The 14080-nt window shown below is 38.0% G+C and overlaps 1 protein-coding gene across 1 annotated transcript; it reads right to left on the bottom strand.

Annotated features, from left to right (window-relative positions):
• Window positions 1-24: 24 nt before the first annotated feature.
• LOC145237024 (vitamin D3 receptor B-like) lies at window positions 25-8044 on the bottom strand. The gene is made up of 14 exons (XM_080099721.1): window positions 7667-8044; window positions 7472-7558; window positions 7248-7329; window positions 7027-7124; window positions 6784-6856; window positions 6456-6632; window positions 6041-6171; window positions 5798-5976; window positions 5271-5365; window positions 5060-5200; window positions 4155-4303; window positions 3871-3987; window positions 3086-3267; window positions 25-2041 (listed from the first exon to the last, which is right to left on the bottom strand). The coding sequence occupies exons 1-14, from the start codon at window positions 7911-7913 to the stop codon at window positions 1976-1978; spliced, it is 1824 nt and encodes a 607-aa protein (XP_079955847.1). The 5' UTR covers window positions 7914-8044; the 3' UTR covers window positions 25-1975.
• Window positions 8045-14080: the final 6036 nt, after the last annotated feature.

Below are 14080 nucleotides of genomic sequence, written 5' to 3' on the forward strand. Positions count from 1 at the left end.
TCTAACAAACTCAGACACACACAATTCAGGCTCGCGTACATGTTAGTTGTAAGAAGCGTAAACATCTCGGGAAAATTTTCATTCACAAAAAACAGCAGGATAAAATCGATGAAGGCTAAAAAAAATAAAATTATGACATTACCTAGTAACATGCTGCCCATATGTTGTTTGGTTAAAGCCAATCAGGAAATGCCGTAAAAACGTTTACAAAATTTGCAGTTCAGAGATGTGTTAATAAAACTTGGGAGCAATTGCACTTGATCCAATTTAATATGCGCTCGTGCTTACTCGGTAAAGGCTTATCACATCACGGGCCAGCAATTAATGAAACTTGTGAACCTGCAAAACAAACAATGGCACATCAACATTCATATTATCCCAGGTGTTTGAACTTGGAGAAATTTGCTGGTTCTGTTTTGAATTCATTGTCTTGTATGTTGCTTAGCGCGTGCACACCTTCGATGCTGGCAACAATGGAGCAAAAGAAGCATCTCATTGCTGAAAACATTTCACCTTGAACGCGCAAATGTTCGAAAAACAATTTAATGCGATAAAAAATGTATGACGTGTAATTGAAAAACTTAAAAATTACGTCAGATTCAGCCAACTCAATTTGGCGAAACAATGCGCTGTACAAAATATACAGAGTGGCTTTGAATGATAAAACGAACGTCTAGAATCGCTATGCTGTGGTCGCGAGGCAGGCACATTAAGACAAGAAAAAAAGGATTACATTCTGAAGTGACCCGTTGCCTTGTGCGAACTGTTGATTCGCCCACAACAACGATTCCTTATTGAAGAAGACAGGCGAAGTAAACATAATAGAAAAAGATGCGAGAGGAAAATATAAGTAAGAAGAGTGTTTGCATGATCCGAAAAGCTTTATGCCGCTGTATACAGAAAGCGGTCTTTCGTCTTTGTCACCGACTTAAATGGGCAAGTACACATGGATAAGTGGACAAGGGGGTGAAAAAGAATGGGCGAGTTAACGAAATTCGTGGTCAGTATTGGTCGGGTGCCACTCGCAAGATGAGGTAGAGACGGGATGCGGTGCACCGGCCACATACTGCTCAAAACACTGTTAATGAAGGGACTGTGCATTTTGATTTTTCTTGAGGTAAATAACATGGGACGTGCCACCACTCTACTGTATGACCTGGCCACTTTGCAACAGCGTCTTGTTCACACTATTAAGAGTGCGCGAGTTCAATGAACTGTTGATCACGACAGCGAAGAGGGGTTGTGTCCCCGGAAAAACGTGTTGGCTTGATCGGCCAAATTCGCTAAATTCTACGTGCCTTTTCAATGGTAGAATCCTAGGTTAACGGCAGGAAGTGTTTCTGCCTTTGACGTCACTATGTAATATTGACAAGAATTTTTGATTTGTTATTTCTTCATTATGTCCATAGTAGGCCGGTCGCAATTGGATTATTTATTGTCAATCCACTTATTTTCGAAACATTTATGACTGAAAGACTTATTTCCGTGTTGTATGCGCAAGAGAGTTGGGATTTCAATTTAGGCATATGCCATGATTTAATAACCAGAATGCACAATAACTGGATTGTTTATAGGTGGATGTGCTCTTTTTAAACAGGAATGTAAAAGATGAACACTTTAGTAATACTAAAACTATTAATTCGCACGGCCTGTACGTACCGACATTTAGACCGTATCACTAAAACCTCCTAACATCAAAATCAATTTGAACGAAGGTTGAACCTTTGTTTGAGGTATTTGGTAGTCTATAGTGCGGTTAAGTCATTTCGGGGAGACGCGTCTTCTAACAAGGACGTCTCTGGCTGTTGTGGCACATCAACACGCAGGTTCCATGTGGTGGGGGCAATACACGCAATCCCATTGTTTTGCAAAGGACAGTCGCCCGCAGGCCACAACCAAGCCCTTAGCAAGTCGGTCACGTGGCGGTGAAGCGCAGCAGTTGGCAAAACCGATACTGGACGAAATGGATCCAGGATCACGACACACTGGAGTTGGGCTGCACTTCAGCAACAAGAGGACGAATTTCTTTATTGTATTTCTTCTGCAAAGAAAAATGTACATGCCTTATCGCATGAAACAAACGGTTCAGCTTATCGTTTAGGGTGCGAAATAATTACCGAACAAGTGACTGACCGTTGCTTAACCTCAAGGCCGGAATATAATGGCATAGTTAAACGCGGTAACTGCAAAGCTTTTAAAATAGAATTGTGACGCGATTTGGCTGTTTGACCGAAATGTTAACCCGCTCGCGCTGCAGTTAAAAGACAGAAGATGGGGGTAACCTCACGACAATTGTCTGCACGATCTCAATATTACATCACCTAGTTTGATACTTTAATTAAAACCAAGTATAGGTATAACAAACCTTTTTGAAAGGTATAACAATTATTCATGTTAAAAGTAGCGCAACGAAATTTAACAAAATTAAACTATTCGCAATCATACACACAATTTGCATTTCCTCTTTGCACCCATTTAACACTCTGCAAGAACAGTAAGTCAGGCCTTGTGCTACGATTACAGCCGCGGAAAGGACGCGACATTTTGAGGCTGGTTGCATGGAGTCACAGAGTCACGGTTAACATTTCGCTTTTCACGCCTACGACTCTGGTTCTTCTTAAACACCGCACAGCTTAACACAACCAACACGTCAATCAGTTGCTTTCGGTGGAAACGCTGCCGGTTGGCTATAACGCTGTTGGAATTTCCTGACCTACTGCAACCAGGCCAGGTATATTGGCATCTCCTTACACGTCACAGATTCGTGTTTAAAGGCCCGGGTGTACGCCATTGATTGATTTTGCACGCATGGCGGAAGGAGGTGGGTATTCTTGTACCTATCCTTTATGTGATGGAGTAATAGATAAGAAAGGGCGTTTTTTAACTTTATGCTGATAGGAGGTTATTTAATGTCGATGTTTTATGGGTAGCGGAAAATAAAGCAAACCTAAATACGCGTTTGGCAGGAACTGTTGGTAAAACAACGGGTTTTAGTTTCTGACCACAATAATTCCGTTTCAAGCCTATTGCGTTCCAAGCGTAGTAGGATTATGTGACAAATATGTTATGGATGAGATATACTTACATGAACTTCGGCGAAGGCATGGGTGCAAAGTGCATTCAGCGTGCGCAGTTTGGGCAAAAAAGCCATCATGCAAGCAAATCGGTTCCTGGTTTTGTACAAGTTTTCAGTGTAAGCTTGCAGTGCGAGGGCGATGACTTCTTGTTGAGCCTCCACCATGTGGGTGTTTTTCACTTCGGCCCGATCTACAAGGAGAATTCACAACAATTAAGCCTACACCATGTTTGCTGTTATGAGCAGGTCAAAAAGTCAAATCTTTAAGCGCCAAACTGTGCGCTTAAGCTTTGAATTTGAAACAGAGACTAGAGTCTCGGAATTATATGACGTCACTGATGTATGACGTAAAAAATCAAATGTTATGATGATCAGTTTTTGAAACTAAAGTATTTTCGTATTTGGCGAGTCACGTTTGTATGACGAGACTCGTCATTTACAGGAAAAAGTTGGAAGATTCTTGCGCCAAACCTTCGACTTGTTTGAACTTTTGCTGATAATTAATCAATTTTGAGTAAATTTGGGCGACAATCACTTTTAGCATTTGGCAGAGCACCACGCACTAAACACAAGCACTGGCTCAATCCATTCAATTCTTACGTTTACTTACAGTAAATGCATGACACATTCACTAATAAAAAAAACGTCAAAAATATTTATTATTCTATTTCAGTTATTTTGGTCATTTTTTAAAGTTCAAAAAGGGACATTATAAAGCAAATGCTTTTTAAAACACAACATTATTGGACAAAAATCAGTTAGCAAATGTTCACTAAACACAGTATGAAACTGACCTGCAGAAAACAGGGATAAAGCAGAAAGTGATGCCATTTCCATATCATTAAGATTAAGGATGCTCAGGTCCTCATGAAATTTGAGGTATGCATCTGTGTAATCTTCAGACATCCCACCTAAACCAACACCGCAAATTTGTACCATGGAAAACACTTAAAGATTGTGTGTGCTTACTTACTAATATTGGAGTAACATTTTTGAATGTACAGAAAATGCAATTAATGCATGATGTACCAGAAAAGACTACTGGGAAAATTTCTTGCAAATGTGATTTGAAACTTACCCTGTAAAAATGATTCTCTGGTGTATATAATATCTGGCCCAAGGGTTAGTGCTTTTCTGCTTGAATCATATGTGTAGTTCGCTTTAATGAAAAGTATCTCAGTGCATCCAGACTTAAGCAAAGCAATTTGATCCTTTAAATCGAGATCCCTGCAAACAAAATCAATACTTTGTCAAAAGCCAGGAATGTAGTTAGGTTGGAACTGTGTCAGTCAGATGAAGTGTTGCATATTTAATGTGGCTGGTCAATTGATAAACAACTTTTTTAACACAGTAGACATGGAATTTGCAATGTAACTTATTACCGTTTTTACATGTTTTTTAAATTAAACAAATACAGAAAATTTTCAAGCAATAAAGATTTGACTGATCCTGAGAAATCTTTGCACATGAAAACTTGAAAATGATAATTCTATAATTCTATTATCCTACATCTATACCAGGGGTCGGCAACCTTTTAGGTGACGCGTGCCAATTTACTAGTTGTTTCCTTGTGTTAATGACCTCCTGTGCCAACGTTTTTCTAAATAATAGTGGTTCATGCCAGCAGATATCAATAATAAAGAGAAAGCAGAGTGTTTTGTGCATGTAAGGTTGAATTTTAAGACAATGACATGACAAAAAACTGAAAACAAGCAGTGTAACAGGTTAAATTGTTACTTCAATATAAACACGCAAACCGTTTGGCGTGCCATGAAAAACCACTTTGCATGCCAACTTTAGTGCCAGGGGTTGCCGACCCCTGATCTATACGAAAGCCTAAATTTAAATGCCTTAGGTGTAAAAAAATAAAGACAAACAATGCATTTTTCTTGCTTTAAAAAAAATGGAAATATTTTTTTTCCAAAATTGAACATAAATGAAACTAAATACATATTAATTAAACAGCGAGATAAAAAAACCTACATGAATGTTGGAATTTTCTTGCAGAATTTAATGACTTCCTTGATACTGAACTCCATGATGTCAGTGAAATGCAAAACATGTGCTTCGCTGATCATGTTGCTTGGTGTTCTGTCAGTAATTTCCTTTGAAATGCGCTTGATCCTGTACAGAAAAGGCAACACTTGTCAGTTTGAGTGCAACATGTCATGCCAATCACCAAACAACAACATACAAGTCAAGAAAAGTTGAACTGTTACTTGATCCAACTGAGGAGCCAGGCGAATCAGGAACTTGCTTGAGAGCGTCTTGTTGAATTTCCTGGGCACCCTGAAATGCACAACAAAATGTTGTAACATCTGCATGAATAAAGAAACAAAGAGTGCATGTGTGATGATTCAATTTATGCACTGAACTGACATGTGTTAGGTGACCTTTAACTGAGTAGTATTATATTCACCTTACAAACAATGCTAATATTGAAACCATATTCAAGTGAATCACTATGGTCAATGGTCATCATAAATCAATGAGCAACACTAATGTCACTACTTGCATCACAAATACAATAACACCAAACCATTATAATGACCACCGCAGATAAGCCCTGGTTTTTAATATGCTTAGCCTGCCACAATATCAAACTACCATGGCTTGTTTCAGAGCAGTTCTCATTAATAATGGATTGCATTTATGCAATGGCCAGTCACTTTCTTAATGAAAATAAAAATTTCATATGACCACATAACATTTCTGACCTACCCGAAGGGTTTTTTGATCAGGGGCATTGTTGCTCTGTATAAAAGCAGTGCAAATTGTATCCAAAAGTTGACGTTGATCATCAGTAAATGGTGTTGGCATCCATAACTGTGCCGTCCTTTTTATCCTATTGGTCAGGACAAGAGTCTTTTTAAGCTGAATCTGATCTTGGGACATTATACCTGTTCAGCAAGTAAAGAAGTTTTAAAACCAGATCATTAAATATTGCTCAGTAAACAATCTTACATTCTTTTTTCATCCCAATTTCAATGCACTTTCTCAACCGACATGCTTGGCACTGCCTTCGGTTATTTTTGTTAATGCTACACTGGTTGTTGTAGGAACAAGTAAAGTTCCTGGAATTCTTCATGCTTCTCCTGTAATTATAAACGATTCTTGTGTGACAAACCAACATTAGCAGTTATCCTGAATTTGTCAAAGTTGTAAATACAAAGACGGACTGGGGAACTGTTTTGTTGATAATATTGATATTGATACCTATTTCGTTCACAACATGGTTGGCGAGCCATATAACTCATTATGTCAAAATTATTTTCGAATTTCGATGATTTGCTTAGGGTTGAATTGAGTTTACACATGAAAAATTAAAAAAAATTTTACACATGAAAAATTACAAAGATTTTGGAATCAAAAGGCTTACCGAAAAAAGCCCTTGCAGCCTTCACAGGTAAGTGCATTAAAGTGATAACCAGTAGCTTTGTCGTTGCACACACCACACACTTTCCAAGAATCATCATCGTCATCATCATCCATAAATTGCATGTGCCGTGCAGGTGTCTTGGTGTTGGAAAAAGAGTTTCCACCACGCATTGCAATACTGCAAACCAACAAATTATTCATATTTGTTTAGCAGCATTTGTGGTCCTGAATACACACTCAAAGCCAATGCTAACACCTTGCTTAAACATGCATAACTTGTCATTGTGGTTTCTATCAATTTAGTTTAAATTTACTTGAAAAGAATTTACCTTGCTGTATGAGGAGGTGATTTTGTCACAGAAGTCTGCATGGGAATATTGTCTTGATAATTGCCAGCATGTGCTAAAATTGCAATGGTTTATTGAATACCTCTTTTGTAGACAGGTAACAACTATTATGATTAAATGATATTAACTTTGGTCCATTAAAGTGTTGATTAAACTATTGAAAACCTTCTTGAACTATTAACAAGTCAATAAAAACAAAAATAAATAACTTTTATCGTTTTTCACCTTCAAATGCACTAATTTGGTTGTTGGCAAGGTGAGCTCTGTCTAAACGTTCATCAGAGCTTGACAGTTTGTGGTTGTAGGATGGAGAGTTCAAAAGACTGACAAGTAGAAAACCATGTTAGATAAGTTTATGAATACTCTGTATTGCAGTTTATACTTTAAGAATTGCATTTTACACACTTTATCAGCTGCTATGTATATAGTATTTGCACTTAACCAACCTTCCTTCACAGCATGAAGCAGATATTGATTTGGATACGGAATTTCGTAAGAGTGCACTGTCCGCAAACTCCAAAACATTTGCTGTTAAACAATTAGAAGAAATGCCCATTAATCCACATGTTTAATGTAACAAAATGTAGGATTTATTTTTTCTAAACTTGTAGACAAACTGCATAAGATATTGCCATTACAACATCAAATATTACAAATTTAATCTAATAACCTGGAGTAGTTGGGGAGGTTTGAAGGTTAAGGCTGAATGCTGTGATAGGCACACCTCCACGTGAATTAGGTGTAAATTTCCGACCATCTGAAATGCAACAAATTTAGTCTTGATTATCAAATGAGAAAAACAAGTTAACACTATATAGGAAGGCAGACTCATACAGGCACTGTGTTTACACCAACAGAAATTCACCTTCGTATGAACCTATCTGGCTATTGATCACGTGGGCAGTGTCTAGTCGTTCATCGGAATCAGCCAATTTGTGTTTATAGGAAGATGAACTGAGAAGGTTGCTGCCTGGGACAAAACGGTAAGCCATGACACAGGAAAGCGCGTTGTTCGGCGGCGGGGACTCGGAGTCGGTTGCTGGGTGTTGACTATGCTGAAACAAGCTGGAGTGCGATTCCACGTTCAGCGCAGAACCAACAGTCATCATCATTGTCCGAATTGCAACGTGGTTTCAACGCCGATCAGTAGCCGTTGCCACAAGTCAGACATTTATCACATTAACCTAGGACGCATCAATATTACAGAGGCACTGCGAGTAAAAAAAAGCAATGCTCGTTACAAGATTTCTTCATGCATACGATTTTCCGATTTTCCAAATCACTGTTGCTTGACAATGGGACGAGAAAACATTAAGCCACATGATAATGCTAAATTGCGTGCATCTCGTCGTGATCAACACGATCAACAGTACGAACAGATGGCCTCAGGCGCACATAACTGTGTTTCTGACCTATAAAACTGGGTCATGCGTTTAATAGGTGATGCCTAAAGCGCCGTCGTTCTATTCCAATTAGGCACAAACTGCTTAGCATTAGAGCTCAATAACTGTTGCGCACATACACTAAACTGCAACGTGCTTGGTAAGCTGACAAAAATCCAACAAAACCTAAACCACAAATATTCGCTGTTAAATCCATGACCTACCTTTGCACAATGAAGCGCAAAGTTAAGAAACAGGCGCAGGTGGATGGAACACAAACGTACCAACATGTATTTTATGACATGCGAGAATCAAGGCCGTGAAATGCGAGCACGAGGAGTGCCGGCGGCGTTTTATTAGGGCTTGTGCCATGCGTTTGGGGAAGCATGCATCAAATTACAATGGGATTCAGCTGGGAGGATTGCAAAATACCCTAATAATACGATTTGCAAATGTTATGTCAATTACACGAACAACATCAATGAAATGCAGCAGCAGCACCGTTCAACAAACGGTACATGACCATCTGTATCTTACAAGTACGTGCACAACATAACATACTTTGCTGTTTAACTATGCACACACACACACACATGTTGTTGTACAACAGATCAGTTTCATACCTTTTGATCCAACAAATACCAATGTCTGGCAGTCTAGAAATAAACCTCAACTGGAAAACCTAAACCCACATAGTCGCCCTTCTGTTCAAAGGCATTTCTGAAGACGACCAAATAAAACAATGTCTTGCGTAAAAATAGCAGACGGTCAGACAAACGAAGCATTGCTTCGATCGTGCTTAACTGCCCAAGCGTCACAACGAGGCTGTCTATAATAAGATTACACACCGCCGAATTCCTGCATCTGCCATGGGCTTTCGATGCTTGCCAGAAATTCGTTTCTCTAACCACGGCGACGCGCTCAGTAATTGTTCTCACACACAACTAAATACATAAACACAGCCGATTAAATACCAGAAAAACAAATGCAACATTACGCTTTTAAGACACCAGAACTAGATGTACGAACATTCATCACTGTCAAAATGACATTAATTAACTGACATTTATGGCACGGTTTTTCGTGACATTGTCAGCAGCGCGTCGCGTCTATGCCACACATGCTCTGACACAGTAAATGAATGGTACGTGCCTGAACTCTGAGACACTATTTTACAAATGGTTTCAGCAGCGCTCTTCCGGTTGACGCAGTTAGGTGGTTTCGCTCATCAGGTGACATCACGCCTGACCATACAACTATGAAGGCAACGTGCTGTGACGTACATCAAGCTTTTAAGATAGGTTACATCAATAATAGCAGTGACGGCACAGTGCGCAATCACGGCGCTGTCCTTTGTCTTGGCATGTGGGCAGCTTCCGAGCAAAGTACAACCGCGTACTGCAGCAAGTAGCAATGCTATTGTTTTAAAGCGAATTTATTGTGGTTATATACCACTTGGCTTTCTTCCTTTCGGATACCGGCTTTCCTGAAAGCAAGTTATTGTACATATTTGAACCAAACTCCTCCGGAGACGTGTGGATGGTTTAACATCCACAAAAGTTTTGTTGTGGTGTCTGGATATCCGAGTAAACTTATTTATCTTTACTTTGCTTGCAAGTTTGGTTCAGCGGAGTTTGACGGGCGGATATACTTCGTCTTTTCGCCGATGACAATAAAACATGCGTATTCTAGGACATTTAGTGCCGGCGTACCAGTAGGTTATGTAAGGTTATGGCGGTGAATTCTTACTCATATTCCGCAGATAGATACGCACGTGACGTGACCAAACACAACAGAAGCCAATGCAGGTCGAGGGCAGCATCTCGGGGAAGCGTCACGGAAATACACGAAGGGTCTGACGAAGTTGTCTGTTACCCCACCAAAAATACGTTTCGTTACAGCGCTGGTTTACAAAATTGTAACTTGCGTTTTGCCTTAAAGACCACTCGGTTGACAACAGCGGCGTACACCAAACCTTCGGCGTTATCAGTGTCGTAAAATTAACACGAAATGTGTCTCGGCCGGTAGTTGCTGGATTAAAAGGCTGGTCGCACAAAGGACATTGGTCGATTTTGGATAAATACGTCTACATTTGTTAGCTGAGCAAAAAATCGTGAGGCAACTGACGTCACTGCCTGGTGGGACAAACACCACACTTGCGGTCTTTCATTGACAGCAGTAAGCTATGTTCTTCTAACTATCTATAACAAATTAGACAATGAATTAAAACAGTAATGGTATCAAGGAGAAATAAATCAATTATGTTCTTAATAAAAATGCTAAATTTACATAATACCAAACTAAATGTTACAATTTATGATCTCCAGATAGGCATCTTTCATGGTAAAATTCCAATATCAAATCTACATAAAACAACTAGTAAATTACAAAAAAATTTACACTGTTCAACAATCAAACAACAACATAAGATATGTTACAAAAGTATCACAATAATTTTGTTTCGTTTTTACCATTGACCATAATGTAACCACCTACACAGGCATATTGATAATTGTATTTCAACAATTGTGTGGAAAAATTATTTGTCACCTTATTTGCATCCCATATTTCATTACCAAATGATGATAAAGATAAACCAGTTTTTTTGAGACAAAATAGTAGTTACAAACTTACAACAACCATTCATTAACTAGCAAACTTAAATTTAGTTTTCGAGGATCAAAATTAAAAACAAACTCTATTCAAAACCACCTTGAAAAATGCCATTTCAAACACATAACAAGTTTTCGACACTTTACTTCGCCAACAGTAGCAGAGAATCCTACAACTCATAAAATGGTGAATTGTTTCTATCTGGAACATTGAAAAAAGAAAAAGGGTTAAAACTTCCAAGTCATCTTGGTCACAAGAAAAACAATAAATAAACACCAAATTTTATGAGCTGATCTTACGGATAACACTTTCATTATTTATTTAAACAAACTCATACTTGCAAACTTTGCATTGAGTACAACAAGATTGAATTAATAGATATCAACAATGCTGTTAGAGTTAAATATATATACAATATATATATATATAGACAAGGCCAGTAGCACCCGTTAATGGCGTGTAGCCAAGTTTTGTCGAATTTTGATATATATATATATATATACATGTATATATCTTGAAAACCGAAAAAAAAGGATAACTCAGTGAGTTTACTAAAATCTAAATCTAAAATGATTCATTAGGTTGATATTTATTGTGTTTAAATATTACCAAACAAAAGAACATCTACTTAAAACTAGGAATTTAACCATTCATGTTGCATACACAAGTAAAAGTTAGTGTACATATGATTATGTTATAACTGGTATGAAAGATGGAAGCAAACATATACATTGACAAAGTTAACTGCAGTAAAGAGGAACTTTTGCACAAATGAGGTTTAATATGTATATATATACATATGTATAAATTTCTATGTTTAGTATTACAGCTTTATGTTATAGTTAAGACTAAAACACAACAGACTCACAGGACAAATCACAGGAAAAACAAAACTGTCGCAGTTTATCATGTAAATGCTTGTAATGTATTAGCCATAAAATTGATACCTCCAATTCATTACTTATAATAGAATAGGTCTTGTTTCGCATTTTTAGTGCCATAAGTCTACTCATGAGTTGACAATGATGTGTACCCAAACTGACCTATAAAAACAAGCTGCAATAACATACATGTCAAGTTTTGGTCTGAAAACATCTTATACATTACACAAAATAACTTGGTCTTTCATCCATTATGTAACTATTACTGAAACGTCTAAATGTACACATGGGACATTATTACTTTATTAATACTTATAACATTATTACTACTATATAACAAGCGTACCTAAAATCTTTAGCAACGAAAACCACACACATCCACTGGACACCACCCAGATCTAAAACCAAAGCGAGCGTCATGAACTGATTTGCAAAACAGTTTTAGCTGGGATTGAAACTCTTCATCCGCAACAGTGGAGAGTTGTAAAGCTTAGAGTTAAACCAATTTTTGACAAATTCAACTAATTTTTCAGATTACTTTTTATTTATTATTAATAAAATTTTAGTGAAGTGTTGTTTTTTGAAAGCAAATTCAGCAAAGTCTACATTTACAATTGTACTGCAACGGTTAGTATACGTTGTTCGTAGTTCGCCTGGACTTGCTCTAATCTTGCGGAACGGTCAGCTGACCAATAAGATGTTTCGAAAACTTGTGAACTGGCCGGTCAAATGGGTTCATATGCCGGCGGAGCAAAGTGCGCTGCTGCTCCTCACTGTTGCTTGACTGACCAAGCGTCTAATGTTTGTTGTGTCCGGCCAATAAAAGGCAGAGTGCTCTGACTTTCCACCAGCATCCCATGACAGCAAGCGCTGGACAATCAAACATTCTAAAGATAGCTATAAATCAACGCCGCGCTTACTTAAAATAGTTTATTTGTATGTTACTGGTACAAAACGCTAAACTTTAACACGAAAGGTGAAACAAACAAACAAAGGTGCTACAGCAAGTGACTATAATGTTACTGACAGTGGTTTTTATTACGAAGTTTGTCTATTTATATTAGGTCACAAATAATGTGGCGAACATCTAGTGCAGTGGAACTTTTTAAATCTTTGTGACAACGGCCCCTTCGCAATTTTTTAAAGCATTCGATATCCAAGCATAAGTCTTTACATATGTAGGCTATGTGGTGTAAGGTAAATTTATGAAACTGAACAAACCTTAGCGAAACAACACCTGGAGTGTAAACACTTGATCGCAATGCTCCGATCTTTCCCGAAAAAAGAAACATTTTTTTCTATTCTATATTTTTCAGTCAAAAATATTTTTGCATTGCGTTTTGTTCACTCTGTGCCGATTGTGCTGAGTTGAGTTTATTTCGCTTGGTAAAAGAACACATGGCGACACAATTGCACTGAACAATCACCAAACCGGAAATACCTGCGCAACGTTGGTATACATAAAATGGAGCGCAATAGACTGGACTACAACTGGTGGATCATGACTAAACGCGCTGTAGCTGCTTCGTAGCGTGGGTGTCCGGAAATTCTTTTCACGGGGGCAATTTTGACCCAAAACCTGATTTTTGACGAGTTTCATGCCGCCTTTGAATTTTACATGTCGCAAAATCACTACCCATTTCTATGACCGAGAAGGGAAATAGTTTACACTACACTGTCAAATTTAGGGATTTTATGTTTAAAAGTAATACGATCTCCGATTCTATGCGTCAATCTAGAAGAAGTGCAAATCATACAAAACTACAAGTGTCTGCCATGTCAACATTGTAATATTGCTTCTCAACCAGATTTTGAGCATGTCGTTCGGTCAGAAATGCCACATATACTTCCAACTTAACATTTATTGTCGTTGGACTCCTAAATTTGTCCATTGAGCCACAAAGTTGGGATTAGGGTCTAAACTAGGCTACAACAATGAAACAACCTTATAGTCGTCGTCACTTTTGATAGGTTTTGGGTTGCTAATTAACATTAGTTTTATTTTATTTTTTAAGTCAATGTTTCTCTACCGGGAGTAAATTTAACGTGCATTCGGGGCTAAAAACAAGCAAAATCTTGTTTGCCAAATTGGATAATTAAGGAAACTATAGTAAAGTTCTACGCTTAATATCTGTCGAGGGCTAAAATTGATTTCAACTAATGCCAATAATAATCTTTGAACAGGCAATGGCCTATGTTTAAATAACGTCCAAATATGTAACCTGCCCCTTTTACAAAGACATGTCGAGTCGCAACGTCATTATTACGATATAAGAAGAGGTACAACACAAAAAACAGTTTGGTGAGATGAATTCTACCGAATTTATCCTTGTTTCGAACGCTTCAGCAGTTTTTTTAGTACCACGATCCGATACTGGGCACACCATGAGTAGGCCTACACCA

Source organism: Phallusia mammillata, chromosome 7 (genome assembly GCF_965637545.1).
Source record: "Phallusia mammillata chromosome 7, kaPhaMamm4.hap1.1, whole genome shotgun sequence".
Taxonomy (NCBI): Eukaryota; Metazoa; Chordata; class Ascidiacea; order Phlebobranchia; family Ascidiidae; genus Phallusia; species Phallusia mammillata.